We start from the raw sequence: 23,026 nt of genomic DNA on the forward strand, positions 1-23,026 counted from the left end.
TGGCAGCCCACCTCCCTCCCTCCCTCCCTCCAATGAAAGCAGACAAAGCAAGGTCTCTTTGGATTTTTTTTTTTTCTTAGTAAAACATTCTTTTATTAAAAGAACAAGTGCTGTTTACGAACTGCCCTTCGTACAAATAACATCCGTTATACAAAGATACAAGACCCAGGCTATGCACGATTCCAGGCTTGGAGGTCGCGGGGGAACACTGCCTCTTGGGCTGAGGATATAAAGGTTTCAGAAAGAATGAAAAATGAGGCCCTGGGTTTGCGATCTGTGGCTTCCCTTCCTTGCTCCCCCAGGAAGGGTCTGCTACATGGAAACAGGCTGGGATGGAAGGAAGGAAGGAAGCCAGAGTTTCGGTCTTCAGTCCCCAATGGGGCTGGAGAAAGTGGATACAGGAGAGTGAGGGCGGCCCTCAGTCCCCAGCTCTTCAGTAGGTCAAGACAAGGTGGGAATGAGACGTACCAGGAACCCAGGAAGAAGTAACTGCAAAGATCGGAGGGGCTCCCTGGCCCTGCCTTCTTCCAGGATCTGGGTTAAGTTACCTCCACCCTATTGGGCACCTCTCCCTAGGAACCAGCTATTATTCCCTTTGGCCCACGGCACTCTTAAGGATGATGGAAACTGGAACGGGGAGTCTGTCTTTGAAAACCTGTCAGCATTTCCAGTCTGAGAAAGGAAAATGTGAATGCTAGCCTTTCTTTGGGCTCCCCTCTTTTCTAGGCCCTTCCTAAGAGTCTAGGGTGGGCATTCCCTGGGTCTCAACCCAGGAAAGGGAACGGGTCACCAGCCTCAAGATCAGGCTACCTAGGGGCAGCAGTAGACCAAGGAGCCTAAGGGGGACACCCACAAGCTGGGATGAAGGAGGGGGGAAGAGAGATACAACTCATTCTTTTTTAAAGGCAACCCTTAAAGTGTCATTGTCTATGGAGAGGATTCATCAGCTCAGGGCTAAGACAGTGCTATATAGATACCTTCTCACCACAGTCATGACCCTACACTCACAACCCTACACTCCAAACCATGCCACCACACACACACACACACACACACACACACACACACGGACAGCCAGACAACCAGCTGCAGCTAAAAGGCTGGGCAGTGGGACAGGAATGTCCAGAGGCCGGGAACGGAGGCTCATCACTGCTGTCACTGGGTACCTGTCCCTCCTAGGTTTAGAGCAGTCACCTGTACAGCCAGCTCCAAGGACCCCTAAATACAGCTGAGTAGCCATGACCCCCCTACAGCCCTCGGTGGGCACAGGCAAAGCATGCGATACTCACTCATCTCTTCTGAGGGTGGTGACATTAAGATTCACTCATGCATTCTCAGACTCCACTTCCGCTCTGCAAACCACATCCTCCCCCACCCAGACAGAGATGGCCCCAAATCTGCACCCTTCCCCTCACTCTACCAAGCTATCAAAAGACACACCAATGGCACACACCTTTAATCCCAGCACTCAGGGAGGCAGAAGCAGGAGGATCGCTGTGAGTTTGAGGCCAGCCTGGTCTACAAAGTGAGACCAGGACAGCCAAGGCTACACAGAGAAACCCTGTCTCAAAAAAACAAAACGAACAAAAAAGGACGGACCAAGGCTGGAAGCCATGAGGTCATCAGAGCCATTCTGCAGCATCCGGCTCCCTTTTTGAGGACTGTCATGGTTCTACTTGTGAGGCTGCACCAGAAGAGCCACAACCTCCCTCATAGCTCAGTATAAGGAGCAGCACCTCCACCGGCCCACCTCTAGGATCTGAGCTCCCGGCCAGGCTGGTCTACAAAGTGAGTTCCAGGACAGTCAGGGCTACAGAAGAGAAAACCCTGTCTTGAAAAATCCAACCCCTGCCCCCCAAAAAAGGAGCAACACCAATTCATGCAAGGCCTAGAGCTCCCTGCAAATTTAACCTGACTACCTGCTAAGGGCACCCTGGCCCAGAGTAGGAAAAAGAGCTCAAGAAAGTTGAGAGCCGAGTTCCAGAGGTCAGAGTGGCCGGGGCTGGGCAGCATCGGGTCCAGGGCACTGAGCCCTCCTGCTCGACATGCACGGGCCTTCCCTGACACAACAGAGGCTGCGTGATTCTCAACGGTGGCTGGGGCAGGGGTTTGAGCCTGGATAAGTGAGCCGCTGTCTAAAAATCTCAAGAACTCACTGGCTTGTCGACAAGGAGTTAAAGAGCTGAAAAGATGAAGATGAGGTCTCTCTGATACTGAGCCGTTACAAAAAGTGTTTCTGAGGTCATCACAACTGCCCCCCAGAGCCCGTTCAAGTGCTGAAGAGTTTGCCTCTGAAGGTCCCCAGTCCAACCTATCATCTTACAGTCTTATCAACAGGAATATTAATATTATTTCTCAGATCAGAAAAAAAAAATTGAGCAGCACAGGCAAAAATATATCTGCACTACATTTCTGTCATTGCCAAAAATATACACATCTTTTATTTAAAAAAAAAAAAAAAAAAGCAACAAAAAAACCCCAACAACAAAACCCAAACAGAAACACACCAAAAATGCACACATGCAAAGAGACCCACAGGTATGAGCATTAGGGAAAACTGGAACTGACCCTCAGTCCCAGCCAGTGCAACCGAAAGAGACACAGGCTTCCGTGGCTGTGCTCCCACGTCCCACTCCACGCTTTTCGTAATGGCCCTGGGCAGATGGACTGCCACCCGTTACTACACCCTGGAAAACAGCTGCTGGGTTAAGGGGACAGTTGTTAGCTTAAGTGGCTCTACTAGCTGGTGAGAGTAGGATTCAAGAGGCAGGCTAGCTACTGCTGAGTTGGAGACTTCTGCTGAAAACAAGTGGCACTTTACCCCTCCCCTCATCTCTTGTGCCAGGAAAGATCAAACTACCAGTGAGGGGAGGAGGCCCTGAGGGGGCCCTGAGATGGAGTGGGGTCCAAGGGAGGGAAGGTAGGGTATTACCCTGATTCAGAGCCCCAGCCCACAGGAATTCTCCAATACTGGAGTTCTGTTCTGTTTTTTTGTTTTTTGTTGTTTTTTTTTTTTAAAGTTAACCATTCATGCCCTGGAAAAGGACCTGAGTTGGTGAGAAGGTACCAGGTACAAGAGCTCTGAGCTCCTGCTCTGGTTCTGACCATTGCTCCTGTCCTTGCCCTTTGCTGCCCCAGGTCCAGAGGAAGAAGTGACAGACAGGTTAGAAAGACTGATGTCTCTCTCTCTCTCTCTCTTTTCCACACACACACACACACACACACACACACACACACACACACGCTCTGTGGAGTCAGGCAGCTCCCTCTCCCCACCCTCGGCACTCCTCAAGCCAATAGTGCAAAAAGGGGCAGGACACCAAGGACAGCAAGGGACTTCCCCCGCCCAGCCCCATCATGAGGCCAAGAGGTGCTATCCTGCCCTTCCTCAGCCCCCCACATCTGTAGGCTTTTCCAAGCTCAGCTTGTGACCCTCAGTGGGGAGGGATGATGAGAAACAGTCAAAGGGATAGATCCCTTCTGCTGGGAGGAAACTAAAGGTCATGCGGGACCAGCCCTTTTTCCATAAGGAATCTCCACACACAGGTAGGCCCGGGGCCCACCCTTCACCTTCCCCATTCAAGTGCTGATTGGTTCATGTTGTAGGTCCAACCAACCCTCTACTTATGCCATGACCTACTTTGCTCTTTGGGGGGCCCTAGGCATCTGCAGAGGATGGGGCTCCTGGGCAGGCTTGGAGCCTGGCCTCCCCGATCCTCTCTCCTGAAGCAGCCAGTGCGGTGTGGGCATGGGCCCGGTGGAAGGGCTCTCCTCCAGTTTCTCTCCTCAGCACCTGGAACGCCCACCACATACTCCCTGGGAATCTGCACAGGCTCTGGGCCTGGCTCTCCAGAGTCTGGGCCCAGGTGCCACTCCAGGCAAGGACCCTCAAGCCATGTAGGGATCAGGAGGGGCCAGGTAGCATTAGCCTTTTTCCTGGCTGGCTGAGGCTCCTTTGTCAGCAGTCTGGAAAACAGAAAGGAAGGCTCTGAGCGTTGGGAGACACCTTGCCCTAATAATACCCAGCTAGGACCAGCTCCCAAGAATGGAAAAGGAGGCTGAGAAAAGCAGAGGATGAGCTGGCCAGGTCTCCGCCCAGAGTGTGCTGTGCGGAGGAGTGAGGGAAGCATCTAGTTGTGCCCGCTGCTGACCTCTTGAGCCCAGGCTAGCTGTCCAAGGAAGGAAGGCCTATCCAGATGGTCATCTTTTTCTAACTGCTGTACACAGAAATGTCTTTTCTAATTACTCCTCCCACTAGAAAGCCAGCTTCTTCTTTTTTTTAAAGGAATTTTATGCAAAAACAAAGTAAAGCATTCCTTTAGTGTGTATGTGTGTGTGGACAGTAAAGGACAATTTTCTGGAGTCAGTTCTCTCTCCGAATGAGGGTCCCTGGGATCAAACTCAAATCATTGGGTTTGGTGGCAATCACTTAAAAACAAAAACAAAACAAAACAGTGAACCACCTCACCAGGCCGGACAGCTGTTTTCTAAGTGGCTCTTTTCTTATGGGTACCTGCTCAGTGGCCTTTTTTCTCTCCGAAGGAGGGAGCCCAATTGGGAGCCGAGGTCTCACTGTCTGGAGCGGGCTGCCTGGCTGACCTAGGGGCTGCCGCTGCCTCCCACTCTGGAAGAATCTGATGCTGCTGTGCCCCTCCTCCTCCGCTTGTCCCACAGGAATAAAGGGAAGCCCCGGGCCCCTACTCACCCCTCCTTTGGGGCCATTCCCACTGGCATCTGCCCCAGGAAGGCCGAGAAAGGGATTGGTCTGGGCAGTGAGGACTGGCGGTCCGCCGGCTGCTGCTACTGCTGCGGCCGCAGCTGCCGCAGCCATGAGACTGGTATTGCTGCCGAGGGAAGGGGCCACCAGGGCTCCAGCAGGCAGCAGGGGTGGGGCTGATGCTGTGGGCAGCAGGCCAGGGGTGCCTGCGGACAGCAGCGGGGTGGAGCTTCCGGCCAGCAGACTGGCCATGGGCAGCTGGGAGCCCCCGGCCATCTGCAGCCGCTGCAGCTCCCGTTTCTGCTGAATCTGCTGGATCATCTGGTACACCACAGTCTGGTGCTCCTGCAAGGACAGACTGCTCATTGGCAGGGGGCTCCTGCTGTCTCTCCCCAGGGCTGCCTGCCTGGCCAGACCAGGGCCCCTCATCCCGTGACAGGGAGGCCATCAGGGTTCTGTCTCTACCTTCACATTCCGGGCCTCCGTCTCCCAGCTGGACAAGAAAATGACTACGCATGGAGGTAAACATTTGTCAGCTGTACCTGGGCAAGTGCATTTCTGGCCCTGCCCTCTGTCAGGCCTTCAGTCCCGAAGATAACCACAATGCCTCGCCAAATGGAAAAGCACTAAACTGGGACAACAATCTCCAGGAGGCAGAGGCAGGCGGATCTCTGAGTTCGAGGCCAGCCTGGTCTACAAAGCCAGTCTAGGACAGCCAAGGCTACACAGGGAAACCCTGTCTCTCGAAATATTTAGTATCGAAACTGGTTTGTGGGCTGGGTGTGGTGGCACTCAAGAGGCAAAGGCAGAGAGAGGCAGGAGGATCTCTGTGAGTTCAAGGCCAATCAAGGCTAGAGACACTGCCTCCAAAAGCCAAAAACATACAAAGAAGAAAACTGGTTTGTGGGCAAACTGGCTCCTCTTCTAAGAGGACCTGGCCTTGAGTCCTAGCGGCTACTGGGTAGCTTTCACCATTCTGTAACTCCAATTCCAGGGGATACAGTGCCCTCTTCTGGCCTCTGTGGGTACTGCAGACTGTGGTGCACATACACATGAAATAAAAATAGAACAGGAAAACAAAGCACAGGAGGCAAAAAAAGAAAAAGAAAAATTGTTTTTGCTTTCAACTGCCATACCCAACTATTCTTTCTATAAATTTAAAAGGGATTTATTTTCATTTGAATAGGCAAAAATATCCTCCATGCCTCAAAAACCAAAATTGTCAGTTTATCTTAAGAAATCTTGTTCCTAGTTTTATTCCCATACAGTAATCAGTTAAACTGCTTCTCTTGCTGAATAATTTTTTTTTTTTGAAATCATATTTATTTGACTGGGCAGTGGTGGCACACGCCTTTAATCCCAGCATGTGGGAGGCAGAGGCAGGCAGATCTCTGAGTTTGAGGCCAGCCTGGTCTACAGAACGAGTTCCAGGACAGCCAGGGCCACACAGAGAGACCCTGTCTCCAAATAAAGAAACAAAAAGCCACCACCAACAAAACAAATAATACATAAATAAATGAATTACATTTATTTATTTAGTGTGTTAGTCAGGGGTGCAAGTCCAGGTCAGTAAGGCTGTTCTCCCCGCCCACCATGAGCTCCGGGGAGAAACTCAGGCCAACAGGACTTTCACCTGAGGAGGCATCTTAACAGCCTGTTCATTGTTTCGGGGTTTCTGTTTTGTTTCTTTAAGAGAGCAGTCTTACTCTGTGGTCTTGGATAGACTGACACTTGTTATGTAGTCCAGGCTGGCCTTGAACTCATAGCCATCCTCCAGCCTCAGCTGCCAAAATGCTTAGATTACTGGAATACAGCACACAGCGTACCCAGCAACCGCGGTCTGTTTATTTGCCTTGCTGGAGCTACAGATAAGGACCTGATACGCACTGTGCCGCCAAGCCACGCCCCAGCTTCATTCCCTCACTTTCACAGGGGAAACCACTTCTCTCCAAAGACGAAAAGAGCACAACAGGGGTGACGGACCCGAGAAGTTGGGTGAAAGAATGTCACCTGCTCCGATACCATCCCCTAAAGACTTGGGGGGGAGGGGAGAGGAGGGGCAAGGACTGCAAAGCTCAGTTACTCGACCTGCCACCTCCAGACTTTAAGGGCCTCAAAGCAGCCCTTACCCAATGCCTAGGAAGCTCTCAAAACAGTCTTTTGTCTCCTAACTGCCCACAAACCCCACAGGCCCAATCCCACCAGCCTGCAGGCAACTCCCAGGGTGGCTTCGTTCTTGGAGGCGGGCAGTGTGGGTGGAGCTGGGCAGGGGGTGACAAGGGAGGGGACACTCACTGGGGTTAGCTGTGGAGAGGCCAGGAGCTGCTGGAGCTGCTGGAGCTGCTGCTCTTGCTGCTGAAGGAGGTGTCTCTGCTGTTCTGTCAGGCTGAGGCAGGGATAACACAGATGAGGGGTTGCAGGGAAGTGTACCCCACACCCAGGAGCCCCCAGATGCCCTCAGGCCCAGGAAGATGGACACGGTTAACATCTTGTCCCCTGGACTATTCCTGTCCAGATACACCCAGGGCTAAAGTTCTGGGGAACCCCTAAAGTCAACACACTGCCAGGACTATAAATCCTATAGGGTCAGGAGACATTTTTTTCCCTTTGGGGGAAAAAGGGGTGTTGAGGGCAACCCCTCCCACATCCAGCCTCCCATTCCCTTCCATGGGGTTGTTTTCCCCTCACCTGTTGAGACAACCCGGCAGTTGAAGGGTTGAGGCTCCGCCAGCCTGGCTCAAGCCCGCGGGGTTGGGCGCAGCAGCCCCGTTCAACCCCCCCAGAAGCCCATTGAGGGGCAGACTCCCGCTGCCCGCCAGCCCACCCAACAGTCCCTCGGCCATCGGCATGGTCCCCAGCCCCGCTGCTCCGGGTGCCCGGCCCAGCCCATTCTGTGGCTGAGGCGGAAGCTGGGCGGGGGCCCCGGGCAGGGCCAAGGGCAGAGTAGCAGGGCTCTGCTGGAGCAGGGGCAGCGGTGGGGGCGTGCTGTGGAAGGAGAGCGATGAGCTGCTGCGGCTCGGGCAGCCTGAGTGTGGGTCCTGGGGAGGGAGGGGGAAGGGACAGGTCAGAGGGCAGAGGGCCAGAGTGGCCTTTCTGGTCCCCAGCCCGGTACCCACCAGCATTCTCCCTCAGCAAAGGCCCCTAAGCCTGCAGACAGTCTAGAGAAACAGCAAGGCTCAGGGATAAAGGGTAAAGAGCTCTGCAGTTTTCATAGCTCACACTGACTGGCCACTTCTGGGGGCCTATCACCCTTCGTTTTTCTGGCTTGATGACAGACAATGGTAATGGCAGTGGTTTTCCAAGGGGCCAGGTCCAGGGCTGGTACTTGACCTCGCTGTTTCCAATTTATGGCTAAAGCCATTGACTTTAATGGTTCAGGCACTCTGCAGCCAAGAGCTATAGAACCTCTCACTAGACAAGAGGCTCAGGTTCAGATACCACGCCCAAGACTCAACAGCTTGGGTTTTTACCCTGGGTTCAACCTCTCTGCCTTAGTTTACGTATGTGTGAACTAGAGATGACCAGAATATCCCTTCCACAAGGTCATCCTGAAAGGCTAGAGCAACTCACCCTTTTAAGTTTCAGGCGTGCAACAAGTGTTACTTCTATGACTATTACCGCCCCAAGTCACAGTTAGTAAGTGGCAGAGAAGAAACAAGCACCCGGTTTGTTTGGTTCCAATAATAACCACAACATAACAATAGCCAAGTGCTATTCCAACCGCCAACAATTACACAGGGATTAGTCTGCAGGACGCACTGTAATAAACCCTTCACAGACGCTTCAACGCGCTTTCCCAAGACGGCCTTCCCTCGTGTTCCCTCAGCCCTTAATTGAGCTCATCTTTCTATTTCCCTTTTGCCACCATTGGTTGCTCTCTGGGGCTCAGGCCACCTTCAGGGGGATGGAGTCTGCTTAGCTGGGGCTGTGTACTAAGAAGGCGTCTCACACGCGCTACTTTAAAAAAACAATAATGACTATGAAGAGAACCAATTACTCGGGTAATCCCTTCTTTACTGGCCGGCCTCCAACAGCTGCTAGGTAGTACCTAGACCAAAGAGCCCCCCTCCAGTCCCTCCTTCCCGTCCCCTCTTTGCAGCACCCACCTCGGAAGACGTGGACAGGGAATTGTCCAGGCCAAGGCTGTTCTTCCCTGGAGGACTCTTGCTGGTGCTCAAGGAGTCAGTGCTGCCGGCTAAAGGAGGGGACATGGGAGCTACAATGGAGCCGGTTCAAGCCGAGAGGCAGCAGTTCTTCACCCCAGCCCGGGCTGGATCCCCTCACCTTGAGGGAGCAGGCCATAGGGCCCTGGGACAGGGCCATTTGTGGCCGGCAGGGCAGCAGGCAGGGCGGGGAAGGGTACGGAGAGCTGCACATTGAGAATCTGCAGTCGCTCCTTCTTGGCTGTGAGGCTCAGGATCTGCTCCTGCAGCCTCTGGTTTTCCTTCTGCAGTGCATGCAGGGCCTTCAGCATCTCCACAACTTCAGAGAGAGAGGAGGAGCCAGAGGTTAGCGCACTGTGCAGCAAGGAAGCAGGGCCGGCGGGAGGGAGGTACAGGGTCTGGAGGGAAAAGGTGACCCAGATCTCCTTGGGGAGGCTGCTCCCACTGGCGGTAAGGAGGGTCTGAGACTGCAGAGCTTTGAGGGCTGTGGGAGCACCACAGAGATGGAGGAGAGAGGGTGCAACCTGGGGTTTGGTTAAGACCTGTGCCAGAAGGCCGGGAGGAACGGAGACTGCCCAGAGCGCCACGCGGGCGAGATTAAAGATGAGCCCTGAGGCCACAGGGAAAGCGGGGGGGGGGGGGCTGGGACAGGCCTCCCACCCCTGTGCACCCCTGCTCACTGTTGACGCCAGCCTCTCCATCACCCTGCTTCTCCAGCAGCTGCTCCATATTAGTTGTTCCAGGGGCCGTGGAGTCTAACTGGCCAGCCCCACAGGGCGCTGCTGCCGTCTGCTCGAAGAGTGCAGGGAGGCTGCTGATGGGAGACCTGGGGCCAGGGGACGGATGGGTTCAGGCCCATCTAGCACGGATTCCAGCCCCACCCGCTCCCACCTCCCTCCTCCAAGGCGCACCCTCCCTCACATGGATGAGAGACTCTCCTGGGGGGAGGTCCCGTGACACCGGAAGCTGCAGTCTTCTAGGTCTGGCTCTTGGAAGGAGAAGGGATGGCAAGGGTCAGGAGGGAAAATGGGGCTCTCTGCCTCAGGGCCCTCCCTGGAAAGTCGGTGCTGCTCCTAGCACCTCAACACTGACCCCACCTTCTTCAGGAAGCCCCAATCCTAGCCTGGGGGGCACCCCCACCTCAGGAACGCCCTCTTCTCCTGCTGCCTGCCTCCAGATCTTCCAGACACTGAGGTGGTAGCAAACCTGGACCAACTGAGCCCAACACTGGCTGTGTGACCTTGAGGGGGGTAGCTCAAGGGTCTCTACAGTGATGATTATTATGAAGATTAAAATAAGGTCATAAAAGTGTTTAGCCGGCAAACCCTTAATCACTGTATTATCGTGTAATTAGACCGTTAGTCACAAGCTCAGGTGAGAAAACCGTTGGCCGCAGAACCCTGGCTCTGGGTTACAGAAGACACACTGAGTCCTGACACTGAAGTCCGATTTGCTTTCTTTGAAAGGTCACCTGAGCTGGCAGCCTGCAGCTTAGCCCTAACCCCAGGCTGGCAGGCTGGGTGTCTGTTCAGCTCTCAGGGGCTGAATAGGCTCAAGGAAGATGAGGGAACTTGCCTCCCACCCACTTAACTCCTAAACACCTGGAGAGCAGGAAGCCCAGCTGGCGGGACCTCTGTGAACCCCTGACTACAACTGGCACCTGATGGTCCGAACTGGCTTTGCTATTCCCTCCCTACTGCTTCGAGCAAGTCTCTTCTGTGTGAGGGGGCGGCACTGCCAGGCCTGCCCCTGCACTGCTTTTCCTGTAAGGGGTCCCTTATGTCAAGTACATTTGTTTAGGCACAGTAAGCAACAAGCCAGGCCAGAGGGAGGGGGCCCTCATGCTTTCCACAGCCACATCCTTCAGAACAAAGGGGAACGGGAGCAGGGGCCAGCATACCTGTGTGGCTGCTCTCAGCTTGGGTGAGGAGGGGGTTAACAGTGCCCATGGGGGTTCCAAAGATGTGGGAAGATGGGAGGCTGAAGGTAGAGCCGGCGAGAGAAAACACCTGTTGGGAGAAACAAACGCTATAGCCTCGTTCCTGCCCTCTGTGCTCTCAGATCCGACGTGGTTGAATACAGCTGTGCTGTGCGGTAGGAAACGGGGCCCAGCAGAGACCACAGAGGAGGTTCCGTCCCCAACCTGCCCAGGAGAGGAGCCAGGAACAGGGTCTCACCTGAGTGGTGGAGATGGAAGCAGAAGAGGGTGGGAGGGTGCTGGTGAAGGGGGAACGGCTGAGGCGGGGCAAGGCTGAGGTCCCCGGGGGGCCCAGCAGGCTGGAAGAGAGTGGGGTGCTGCAGACAGCCCGCAGCATCCCTCCACCATGAGAGATGGGGTCTTTATTACTGGTATAGATGCCTGAAGGTACAAAGACACAGGGGAAACCCTACGGTCACCTTTTATCCCAGAATCCTCTTTGGTCAGCGGTGAAGCCTGGCCCTCTTCAGGGAACACGGCATGCCTAGGGCTCCAGCCATACACAGCCTACTACCCTGCCTTACGCAGGTAAACCCTTAGCTTTTCTTATCCCTCCGTCACCACCCTGTAAGTCCTGCTGGTGTCTACTTCGACCTCTTCATGCAGGAGACATTTTAGGGGACACCTTAGGGGAAATGGGACACCTCTGCTCTGCCTTTTGCAGCAGTTTTCACCTAACTATGTTTCCTCTAACTCTTGTTTAAGCCCCTACCCACGTACAGGACTGGCTGGATACAGGGGTCACTAACCTGCCCCCAGCAGAGGAGACTCGAGGCTCAAGCTGGGCAAGCTTCCTGAAGGCCCAAAGGTCCGGGAGGCCAGACCCCCGAGTCCGGAGCTGACCAGGGAGCCCCCGGAAAAGGGTGAGGCAGCAGTGGCAGTAAAGCCAGGCAACTGAGCCGAAGGGAGGGAGGCAGTTGGGCCTGTGGACCCCTCCTTGCCTCGGCTCCCCTTGGGTCGGCCTGGCCCATGTCGGCTCCTCTTACTGGCTTTGTGCTTCTTCTCCTTCAGGCCTGTCTCAGGGGCCTCCTCGGCAGGTCCAAGGGTGGCACTCAGTGCAGGCATCCGTTTATGGGTGCCCGCTGAGACCCCGGCCCCGGAACCATGGGGAGACTTATAGTCTCCGGGTGAGGGGGCTCGGGCCCGGCTGGAACTGGAGGTGGTGGAGAAACGCACAATGGGTCCAAAGCCGGAGAAGACCACCTTCTGTTCGAAGAGGTCAGCCTTTGGGGGCTCCGGGGCCGTGGGTGAGGGAGGGGCTGGCGGAGTGGGGGCCGCGGGCTTGGAGTACTTGTCTTCCTCAGGCTGCTCCAGCTTGGGGAATGCTGCGAAGTCAGGAGAGCTCTGCAGAGATGAGGCTGCAGCAAAGGAGGGGAATTACTGCTGGACCACCACCCCGCTTCTCCACCAGCAGGAGAGAGAACACCAGCTAGGAAATGAAGCCTGGCCTCCAGGCCAGCTCGACCTGCCTTTGTCCTAGGAGGACACTCCCCGCCAGAAACAAAGCAGGAAAGAAAGCAACTCCCACCCGTGGACAAATTACTGTTACATTAGCACAGCCTGGGGACAGGATCTCATGCATTAGCACAGGCTGGCCTCAAATTGAAGCAATCCTGCCGCTCCCAAATGCTGTAATCCAAAAGGGATTACAGGCCTTTGTGCCTGGAACTGATATATTGATGCTTTCAAGTGGCCCGTTTGATATGAAAGTAGGGGACACTGCTCTGGAGCCGGAGGAGTGGGGCCCTGTACGGAAATGGGGAACTCTGGTTTAAGGGTGTGGGCTGAAGAGAGAGCTCAACAGTTTAAGAGCACTGACTCCTCTTCCAGAGGACCTGAGTTCAATTCCCAGCACTCATGTGGTGGCTCACAACCGTCTCTAAATGGGATCCAATACAACCATCTGTAACAGGATCTGACATAACCTGTCAATGACGGGATCTGATGCCCTCTTCTGTTGTGCAGAAAAAGCACCCACATACATTTAAAAAAAAGCTCTCAAAAACAGAAAAGAGGAAAGAGGGAAGGGTGGAGGAAACAGCTGGGAAATGAGCCACTGGCAGGGGATTCCCTGCCCTCCTTCTCCTCATCAGTTTGCAAACACTGAAAGGAGTACATAGACCACCAGGCAAAGCCCCTTGCCACAACAGCACAGAGAGGCTCCCGCTCCCAGCCTCCTCCAGGACACTCATACTCACCTGCAGGCTGAAAAGGGGCCCCAGAGGAGGAGGAAGAGGAAGAGGAGGAAGAGGAGGAGGCGGAGGTAAAACTGCTCACACCTTTCCCACTGCTCAGTTTCTTCCCCTTATGACTCAGGCTATGGCTGGAAGACTTTTTCCCCTTCGAGTCCCTGCTGCTCTCAGCGGCCTCCTGAGTGCTGGCCTCATGGTGGGAGGAAGTAGTAGCTGAGGAGACCTAAGAGACAGACAAAAAACAGGCTCGTGGCCAGCTGCACAGTCCAGCTCTGCCTGACTAGGAATCCAGGGTGAAGGCACAGTCCCTGGGCTGAGTCGGGAGCCCTTTGTGAAAGCCTTCCAGGCCAAGAAGCCCATGGGAGGCTCTAGAACACGGAAGGAAATGAGAAGGCAGCTGCGGAGTTCTAGGGAATGCCCTGAACCCAAGGTCTTTGCTCCAGGACCCAATCGAGACCAATCTACAATTCGCACCTGCCTGTTCATCCTAGGCTCTGACCTAAAGGCTGTGCTGGTCTTGGGCCCTCAGGCTCTTACCATTCACAAGCCACCTGGCTCTGGCCCATCTCTGACTGCTATAAGCTCTTGCTGGATACCTGGGCCTGCATATCAACCCTCCTGTCTTTGCTCCTCCAACATCCAGCTAGGAAGCCTCCCCTACACACCTCGGCGAATGACCTATTCAGTCTTACTCTGAGGCCACTGGAACCACGCCTGCATGACAGCAGTGTCCACGCTGGCCTGAAGTAAACTGTCCCACGTCTGAGGTGCAGTAAATAACGGGGGAGGGCAGGGTGTTGGGAAGGATTACAGGAGCACAGCTGTGGGCGCAGACGGCTCTGCCCTCCTCACCAGGCTATACCTAGCTCAGCAGCAGCATCTTCAGGGACCTACTGGGAATCCCGGGCAGAGGTCTGGTACACGAGGAATTCTGATGGCAGTGGCTGCTACTGTTATCTAGCAAAGACACAGCTCTTAGCCGGACACAGCGGCACTCGGGGAGGCAGAGGCAGGCAAATCATTGTTGAGTTCGAGGCCAACCCGGTCTACAATGCCAGAGCGCCAAGGCTACACAGAAAAAAAATGTGTCTCAAAAAGCCAAAACAAACAAGAACAGCCCTTCAGGCCAGACTACTTTGGTTCAAAACTTTCCTGTTTACTTGCTGTGAGCTTTTGAACAAATTATGTGCCTTCTGTGTCGCTGCTTCACTTATTCCTTTTTAAAGATTTAGGCATTGTGCATTAGTGTTTTACCTATCTGTGCTTTCTGTACGTCTGTGCGAGGGTGTCAGATGCCCTGGACCTGGAGTTACAGACAGCTGTAAGCTGCCACGTGGGTACTAGGAATCGAGCCTGGGACCTTTGGAAGAACAGCCAGGGCTCTCAACCACTGAGCCATCTCTGCAGACCCTCTGCTTCACTTATTAAGTGGACGTGGCATCTACCACACTGGGTTATATTGAGAAAATAAATCAAACCCTCCCCATGTCCCTTCTCTGGTTCTGAAGACAGTCTGGCCTGTATGTCTTTGCACCTCAAGTACCAGGGAAGGAAATTTTTTTTTTTTTTTTGGGTGGATACCAGGTATTCAAATTGTGCTCGAAGAACAAATGAGGGGAAGTGGGAGCCACCCCGTGCCGCTACCCCTCCCTGGGTGGAGGCACCATCTCTGTCTTCCTTTGTTCTTTCCAGCAGCTGGAGTTCTGAAGGGAGCCAGATGTGGTTCGGAAAGCCATGGAAGAGAGGAGCTGGGGGAAGGGGAGCTTAGATGTTGGGAATACGCAAAACTCTACAGCGTGTCCTCCAAGGGTTACCCCGTTGGTAGGGGGCCTCCCGGGTCTCTCTACCTGCCTGTAGGTTCCTGAAAAGGTCGGGTGAGCTTTCCCAGGTGAGCCCAGGGAAGAGAAGCAGGAGGGGGGGTGGAGTGTTACTGGGGCAGTTGCCACAGCGACATCACCCTGGAAACACGATACCTGAGCCTCCCGCTAAGATGCCCAGTGCCCTGCCAACCACGTGAGGGAGCGGAGGTGTCTAGCAGTAATGGGACAGGAGGGAGGGCTTCCTGCAGCCCCCAGGGGATTCACGGGGTCTTCACTGGCTTGGATTAGCACTAGCCTAGGGTAGGGCCTGCCTGTTGCCCATTCAGATGCTACCCATTTCTAGAGACAAGCCTGCTGAGAAGGGCGGGGTGAAGAGGGATTTCAGGGTGCTGTCAGAAGCCTGGTTCCCACCCCCACTGACACCCAGCATGAAGTGGGATCTAGATGTCTTCCTGATGGTAGGAGCTCTTCACCAATCCTGCGGGGCTAGGCCCCGGAACAAGGAAAACAAGGCTGAGGGCCACACATCTGCTCCCCAAGGACACGATCCCAATGCTGAGCCTCCTTCTCTATGGCAGCTAGCAGGAAGGGAGGCATCCCACCTCACTCTTAAGATGTGGCAAGGCTTGCTGGCCAGAGCAGACTCTCTAAGCTCAACTGGGCGGTGGTGAGAGGTGACACTGATCATGAGATTGTCCGAACAGGCCCCCGCTCAACCCTAACCCTTAACACTTGGTGCTTCCACACTCTCGGACCAGCACACCCTGCGTATTGATCATGAGCAATGGTACCTTATCAGCAGTGGGAACCACAGGCGGGGGGAGGATGCTGGGGGGGGACTCAGGCCGCTTCTTGTGCTTCTGTTTAAGGCGCTCTTTGTCCTTTCGACTCTGGGGAGGAAGAGGTGACCAGATGTTAACTCGGGGGTTGCTGGGAGGAGGTTAACCATGGCCTGTAGATGCGCAGAGCTGAACCTCTCTCAGGATTGGGGCTCGGTGAGTCCTCTCCCTCCACAGAGGGTTGTAAGACTCCAGCTGGACAGGAGTGGCTCAGGCAAGATCCTCTGAGTGCCAAGAGCCCCTCCCCCCATCCTCCCTCCTGCTAAAAATAGCCTGTCCCATTATCGTGCCAGTGACAGAGCGCCACAGCCACATACACACACGAGCAGGAGCAGGCACTCACAAGGGTGTCCCTCCCGGAAGGCACACTGAACAGAAGTGGGGACTCCGTGGGATGGGAGCACAAGGGGACAGACTGGAGATGTGTGTAAACACGCAGGGCCACTAATCAGGGGTTGGGAGCACTGTCGTGTCACGAGGAACACAGGATACACAGACGCAGGAGCCAGGCCTCGAGATCCCTGGGTCTCCAGCTCGGCCAGCCTACACTTCGTTATCTCCGCCCTCAACCTCAGCGGCCTCGGGGGAAGGCCTGGGGACCTGGCGGTAGTCTCTGAAGCCAGGTGTGCCAGGCAGGGTAGGGCCTCACCTTCTTCTGGCCCTTCTCGTGGTGGGCAGGGTGCTTCTCCTGCTGGGTAGATGGCGAGGCGGACCGGCTTCTCCTGCCAGTAAGGAAGCTGTTGCTGCCGCTGCTGCCACCTCCCCCTGTGCCACCTCCACCACTGCTGGTACCACCGCTGCCGCTGCCTCCTCCACCGCCGCCGCCTCCTCCTGTACCTCCTCCTCCTCCCCCACTGGAGTGCCGGGATGTCTTCTGGGGGAGTGGAGAGGGGAGAGGGGGGAGGAAGAGATTGAGAGGCGTTGCCAGACCTTCCTTTCATTAGCTTAGGGAAGGTTCCTAAAGGTGCACGGTCCTAGGCCCAGTCCCTCCGCTGCTGCTGGTCACCCGTGTCATCCAGTCAGCCTAGAAACCCTGCTGTTTCCCCAGCTGCTTAATCCCTGTACAGATCCAACCACAGAGGCGCAGAGGAGGCATGGGCCAGCCTCAGCCCTCGACAGGGGACAGTGGGGTTGGGAATGGATCTGGGCAGCTGGCTCGCCACTCCTACGCTCCACAGTCCTCTCCTAGCAAGTCTCGGGCAGAACTGAACCACAGCTCATTTGCCAGCGCCTTCCCGGGTGGTGGTGGCACACGCCACCAGCAGGGAGGCAGAGGCAGGCGCATCTCTATGACTTCGAAGGCAGCCTGGTCTACAGAGCAAGTTTCAAGAAAGCCAGAGCCGTCTCGAAAAACAAAAGTATGCAGGACACTCAGGAAGCCCTTGTTCCCCGAGAACCGCATTTCTCTCTAGCCATCGTATGCCCCTCCCTCCCCCCTCGGTACTGCTTTCGCTCTGTCCAGCAGTATAGCTCTGTCCAGAAAACCTGCCGCCCCCCACTGAGGGGCTGGGGAAACGAACACCAAGTTATTGCCCTGGGCTTGCTCTCCTGTTCTGATGGCTTTACCCATCCTAGGCTCACAGCTGCTCTCTACGCTCCCCAACCGATGCCAAAGCCTGAGATTGACTTCAGGCCTCAGCAGCTTGGGCCTTGCTCTTGCTTCACCAAGCTCCAGGTCTTCTCTCCCAGATCTCTTACACCCCTGGGCCCAGTCCACTCTGGATACCCACAGGGGCAGGCTTGGCCCTGCACCCTCCACCTTGCCACCTGCCTAGGGACACCCATCAAATCTGAGCGTCTCTATCTACCTGGTGCCACCTGCAAATGCAACAAACCTCCTGACCTTGTCCTAAGCCGCTATCAAACTCTGAAAGCATGGCGACTGTGTAATGTATGTGCAAAACCAGGACGCTGCCGAAAAGGGAAGGGGAACAATTAATCATTACACCAGGGCAACAGTCACAGACCAAGCTGGTCTGGGGTGAACCAGGGTGTGTGCTCACCCCAGAGGCCAGTCACCCCCTTCCAGACACCCCGGGGAATCCCCCTCTCTCCACCCCTGGATCTTATTTCACATTCGCCTTCCGCTTCTTGGCCACTCTCACGCTTAGACGAATCCACCTATGGTGGGTGACTCCAGCATGCAGCCTCGGCCCTGTCACCCGCCCCCATGCTTGCAGCTGTCTCTTGACCCAGCTCCACGGTGGATGGCAGGGAAATCTGCCCATAACACAAATCTGATCGTGTTACTCTCTGGCTTAGGTGCTCTCCAAGCGGTCCTGACTGCAGCCTACCTCCGGAGATACACTCCAGGCCGGGGAATCGCCAAGTCTGTTCAGCCATGAGATCTCCCTGCCTTAAAGTCATTACATGCCTGGGCCCATCAAACACCCTCCCAGGCTCCTGCCACCAACAGAGGCTCCTTCTCACCTTAGGGCTCTGTCTACCCCTGACATGGCCAGCTCCTGAGGGGCTTTCTGAAACCATTTGTTCCAAATCCCACCCACCAGCTGAGAGACAAGATACAGATAACCTTGGGGAAGCTTAATTTACGTCTCTGCGAAATGGGGCGCGTGCATGCACACTAGGGGCTGAGGGAGAACTACGTAAGGTCAAGACACGTCATGAATGTGGCAGAAATACTGTCCGGGTAGGAGCTCTCATCCTACGCATCCTTCTGACTCTACCTAGCTCGAGGATTCCCAGACTGGAGGGGTGTGTGTGCGTGTCGGGAACGGGAGTCTCTCTCCTAGCCTGGACCGCTTGGTGCAGTTGATTTGCATCCCTCACGCTGCGACCATTCCCTGTCATAGGCAGAGCTCCTCAGAGGCTGGGGATGGAGTCTTTCTACCTCCCAGCAAGTACAGGCCCGGCCCGGAGCCCGTGCGCCCGCCGCCACCGGCAGGCGGGACTCACCATCTTGCTGAAGTGGTACTTGCAGTAGCCGCAGTATTTCACGTTGTCCACCTCTAGCACCTCTTCCTCGCACAGCAGGCCTGCCATCTGGGCACTGAGGAGAGGCAGGGTGGAAAGGTGGAGCCGCAAACCACAGCAGCCCCCACCCCCTTCCCCCTGGACCCAAGATCCAAGCGTGGCGGCGCCACCGCCTCTCAGGAGACAGCAGTTAGGGCGCTCCTGACCCAGCAGCCACCACCATCCTCAGTGCAGGCGGGGACAGGGGTCTCACCAGGTGACGTGAAAAGCTTGTCGACATCCGTGGCGGTTACAGGTCATGCAGGCTCCTGAGGCGGCTTTGCTCTCCCGGCCCTGTTCCTCACAGATGTAGCAGGTCTGCAGGGCACAATACAATTGACCCCTCCTCCAGGGAACCCCACCTTGCCTGCTGAGGGGTCCTCTGGTCTCCCCTCAACTCTGTCCCGTCCCCCACCACCCAGATCAGCGCTCTCAGGCAGAATTTTCTGCAGGGACAGCAAGGGGCTCTAACCTGTACAAGCTAAGCCAGCAGCCAGCAGTCACAGGGCCACAAAACCGTGAGCCCCGAGGAGATGAACTGAGCGCTCACTCTGTTTGTTTGTTTGTTTTATGTTGTATGTGACAGTATCTGGCTAAGAGGGCACTGGACTGTTTCTCTGGAACTGGAGGGAAGATGGTTGTGGGCTGTCATGCAGGTGCCTCCAGGAACTGAGCCTGGATTAACCGAGTCATCTCTCCAGCCCCAGAGTATTCAGTTTCCACAACTTCTTGTAGCTAGCCGCCACGCTGGACAGCACAACCCTTGGTAAGGTTCGAGATGCCAGCATCTACGTCGGCCTCGCTCCCTGACATGTCCGCAGCCCCACTGCTGGACTCTGCATATGCTGCCTCTTTTTCATGGACCCTGGGACCAGCCATCCTCAAAGCCAGTTCTTTCTCATGCCCCAGGTGTCGGCCTAAATGTCTCCATCCTTGACCACCATATACCCAAGCAAGCCTCACTCACTCACTCATCTCAACAGCCTCTCTGCCCATGTCTCGATTAACGGCAAGCGCTGGGTGCCTGCTGCACCGTCCCTGTCCTGTGTTAGATAGGCCTGTGCTTCTGACTAGAGTGACTAGAGGTTACCCTCCTGCTGTGCTACTTTGAGGGGGCTGACAGAGCTGTAGGACAAAGAAAGCAGCTCAGGGGTAGGTGCCCACCCATCTCCCGAGTTCCCCAAGAGCCCTCGAGAGCGTCATGGCGGCGCCCCAGGACCGCTGGCGGGGCGAGGGCTGCTGACCTTGTTGAAGCGATCATGAGGCACGTACTGCAGAACGATGGGCTCCATGGTGAGGACGTTGGCAAACTGCACCTCGGGGATGTAGAGGGCACACACCACGTGGGCCCAGCCTGGGGCAGTGTGGGGACGGGCCTCAGCGGGGCGGCAAGCACAAGACCCCACTCTTCCCAGCACGGAACCGGAGGCCATGTGCCCTGCTTCCACAACCTTCCTGTACCAACCAGAGCAGGGAAAGCCAGCCTCCACCCCACACCTGCTCAGGGGGCCTGGCTGACCTCCTCAGGTGTTCAGGGTTCCCCTCACCTCCATTGTCAGTCCTCTTCAATGCCCCGTCTTTGTGTGGGCACAGCTCACACCTCTGCCAATGCAAGGAGCACAAGGGTTGGGGGACTCTGCCGAGCCGGGCCCTCCCTGAACTCATCCAAAAGGCCCCAAGATGACATAAGATCTGGGTAGGGTGACCAGGGTGTAAAGGAAAGAGCCTTGGCCGTGAACTCCTAACTGCTGGAAACTGAGTAAGGGAGAACGCAAGGTTCATCATTAAAGCCCCTCTACTCCTGTGGCCTTGAAAACCTTTCATAATAAAAAGTCACAGGAAAAAAAAAACACACACACACACACACACACACACATAAAAAAAAAAAAAAAATCAAAGCCCCCAAGACAGAGGTAGGGCAGAGCTGAGTGAGGAGCAGAGGGAGAGATGGGGCTGTGATAAGCAGCAGGAAACAGGAAATCCTGAGTGACAAGGCTTAGTCCTGTCCCAGCCTCAGGGTACCCTAGCTCAACTTGCAGGAGACGCTCAGGTATGGGACAGAGGAAAAGGAGAGCGCAGACTCAACTCACCACCCTGGCTGCTCGCTCCTGAGATTCACATTTCCTGCAGAACCAGGGTCCCGTTGGCACCTGGACGATGCCATAACAAGCTAAGGGTGGGGGAGGAAAGTCACCACGCAAAGCCGTCAGCCACTGGTTTTTTTTTTTTTTTTTTTTTTTTCCCTACCCCGAGTAACTAGGGGCGGGGAAAGAGACTAAAACCAGTCCAGTAGGTGGGGCTACTCCCCAGACCCGGGGTCACTCTCTGAAACAGGGCCACAAGAAATGTCCAACAGCATAGAGCCAGCCTTCAATCACACAACCGAGCATTCCAAGCGGGCAAAAAGGTCTGACGGAGTCCGTGACCTTAAACTTCCAAAGATCCTCCATCCTCATCCCTCCCACCCCCTTTTTCCTGGACCAGTTTCCCGGCCTCTGCCCTGACCAGTCCCCTAGGCATCAGATCAAGAAATAGTCATGATTGTAACACGTTTTGTTGTTATGGGGGGGAGGGGGAAAATTTTCTTAAAGGGCCAGTAAGGGATGAGGCAAGGAAGTCGGGGGGTCCAAGGACCTCATCTTTTGCTTCTATCACAGGTACAGGTCAAAAAGTCAAAACTGAGAGCAGGTTAGGCGCAGGTACCCGGAGAAGAGTGGCGGGAAGAGCCCGCAGCCACAACAGTAAGGGTTGTCTCAGAAAGGGGGAGGGGGGCGGTTGCCTGTGCCAGACAGGCGGAGATGCCAGCCTGCGCCCTCGGCAAGATTCCTTAAGGAGTTAACTCCCGAACCATGTGCTGCTGGGGGAAACTCCAAACCTCCCTCTCCTCCATTCCGGCCCCCTGTACAACCGCTCTCCCAGCCTCAGCTCTTCCCGGGAGGATTGCAGGAGTCCCTTCTCCCGTGGGACCCTTCTCCTCCCTTCCCAATTCCGCTCCTCCCAGCATCCGGAAGCGAAGGGGGATGACCCCCCCTTGACCTCTTCCTCCCAGAGCGGGAACCAAAATAAACCGGGCGGGACTTGGGGTGGTAGTGGGGGGGGGGGGAGAATACATCGCAGGTAAACATTCCCGGGACAGCCCGGACAACCGGCGGTGCGGGGCTCAGGGAGTTCACTCCATGCTCCCTGGACTCTCCCCAAAACTCCTTCAACTTGGGGTGGGGGGCGCGGGACTGGAACAATAGGCGAGAAAACAATGCCTGACCCGGTCCTGGAGGACCAGGCTTGGGGTGGGGGGGGAGCCCACGCCGCCCTCCGCTTCAGGTGGGTGGGGGAGGGGCACGCGCCCCGGGAGGGCTCCGGAGGGCGCGGCCCAGGGCACCCCGGTGCGCGCACCGCCCCCGGGGTCCCGCAGCACCCCCCCCGCCGGCCGACCCCCCCCCTCCCCACCTTACCTTGGTGGACGGCCACGCTGCACGCGTGCCCATCGCAGTAGACCAGCGGGTTTTCGGCCCAGCCCCTCTCGTCCGAACATACGCAGCAGCCTCCTACCATCTCCTTCATACTCCCATGAGCTCCCTCCGGGGCTGGGGCTGGGGGCCGGCCGGCGTGGGTCGGGGGTCAGGGGGGGGAGGGAGGGAGCGGGGGCCGCGCGCCTCCTCGCCCCCTCCTCCGCCGCCGCCGCCGCCGCCGCTTCTTTTCTTTGCCTCCTCCTTCCTCCTCCTCCTCCTCCTCGGCGTCCTCCTCCTCCTCCTCGCTCGCTCTGTCTGGCCGCCCCCCCCGCCGTGCTCTCGCCCTCATGCCCCGACGGGCAACCCCCCCCAACACCCCACCAACAATGAGACTCGCGCGCCGCGCTCCCCTTCTCCGCGCCGCTCGCCGGCTACCAGGGCCGCCCGGCCGCCGTGCAACCCCGACCCGGCGGGGGAGGCGCCGAGTGGCACATCGCGGGCGCCCGCCCGCCCCGCGCCGCCCCGCTCACGCGCCGCCCCCCCGGCCCCCCTGCCCGGCCGCGGCAGCCATGGCCGCGCGCCTCCGCTCGCTCGCTCGCTCGCTCCCGGCCCGCCTGCCGCCGGGTAAAGTCTTAGGTTCAGGGAACAAAGCCTGGCTTGGTAGGGAGCTTTTCGCTCGTGCGCTCCGTGCAGCTTCTTCCCCCCACCCCACCCCCGCGCCCCGTCTTTTCTTTTTCCCTTTTTATGACTTGGGCGGGTAGCCCCCGAGCCCTTCCCTCTGCCGGCCCTCGGTGTCACACTTCGGGTCCCCGACATCCCCACCCCCACCCCCTTTCCTTCAACCCAAGGGAAATCTAGGGGAGATGAGAACTAGGGGCTCTGAAGAGAACTCGAG

General features: G+C 56.3%; 1 protein-coding gene across 3 annotated transcripts; it reads right to left on the reverse strand.

Moving 5' to 3' along the window:
* Positions 1-53: 53 nt before the first annotated feature.
* Mllt6 (MLLT6, PHD finger containing) lies at positions 54-22,630 on the reverse strand. Of its 3 annotated transcripts, none has more exons than XM_021646827.2 (20): positions 22,135-22,630; positions 20,773-20,852; positions 20,230-20,284; positions 19,927-20,036; positions 18,897-19,000; positions 18,626-18,719; positions 16,359-16,583; positions 15,662-15,760; positions 13,138-13,273; positions 11,608-12,216; positions 11,058-11,239; positions 10,781-10,889; positions 9,802-9,868; positions 9,561-9,706; positions 9,002-9,199; positions 8,824-8,912; positions 7,406-7,755; positions 7,013-7,103; positions 4,706-5,062; positions 54-3,966 (listed from the first exon to the last, which is right to left on the reverse strand). In XM_021646827.2, exons 1-20 carry the CDS (start codon positions 22,241-22,243, stop codon positions 3,925-3,927), a joined length of 3,252 nt encoding a protein of 1,083 aa, XP_021502502.1. In that variant the 5' UTR covers positions 22,244-22,630; the 3' UTR covers positions 54-3,924. The 3 variants fall into 3 exon arrangements, with proteins under 3 accessions (XP_021502502.1, XP_021502501.1, XP_060242813.1); XM_021646826.2 differs by having other exon boundaries at positions 13,057-13,273; XM_060386830.1 differs by lacking the exon at positions 22,135-22,630 and having other exon boundaries at positions 13,057-13,273; positions 19,927-20,137.
* Between the last annotated feature and the right edge of the window lie 396 nt (positions 22,631-23,026).

This window comes from Meriones unguiculatus, chromosome 7 (genome assembly GCF_030254825.1).
Source record: "Meriones unguiculatus strain TT.TT164.6M chromosome 7, Bangor_MerUng_6.1, whole genome shotgun sequence".
NCBI classification, from domain to species: Eukaryota; Metazoa; Chordata; class Mammalia; order Rodentia; family Muridae; genus Meriones; species Meriones unguiculatus.

What these genes read in the sequence shown, in the direction of transcription:
- Mllt6 (XM_021646826.2), bottom strand. Translation starts at nt 22,243, where the DNA reads ATGAAGGAGATGGTAGGAGGCTGCTGCGTATGTTCGGACGAGAGGGGC. An exon ending in CAGCGTGGCCGTCCACCAAG is followed by an intron (nt 20,853 to 22,134) that starts GTAAGGTGGGGA and finishes CCCCACCCTTAG; the next exon opens with CTTGTTATGGCATCGTCCAG. An exon ending in CCCTGTCCACGTCTTCCGAG is followed by an intron (nt 7,756 to 8,823) that starts GTGGGTGCTGCA and finishes CTCCCTCCCCAG; the next exon opens with GACCCACACTCAGGCTGCCC.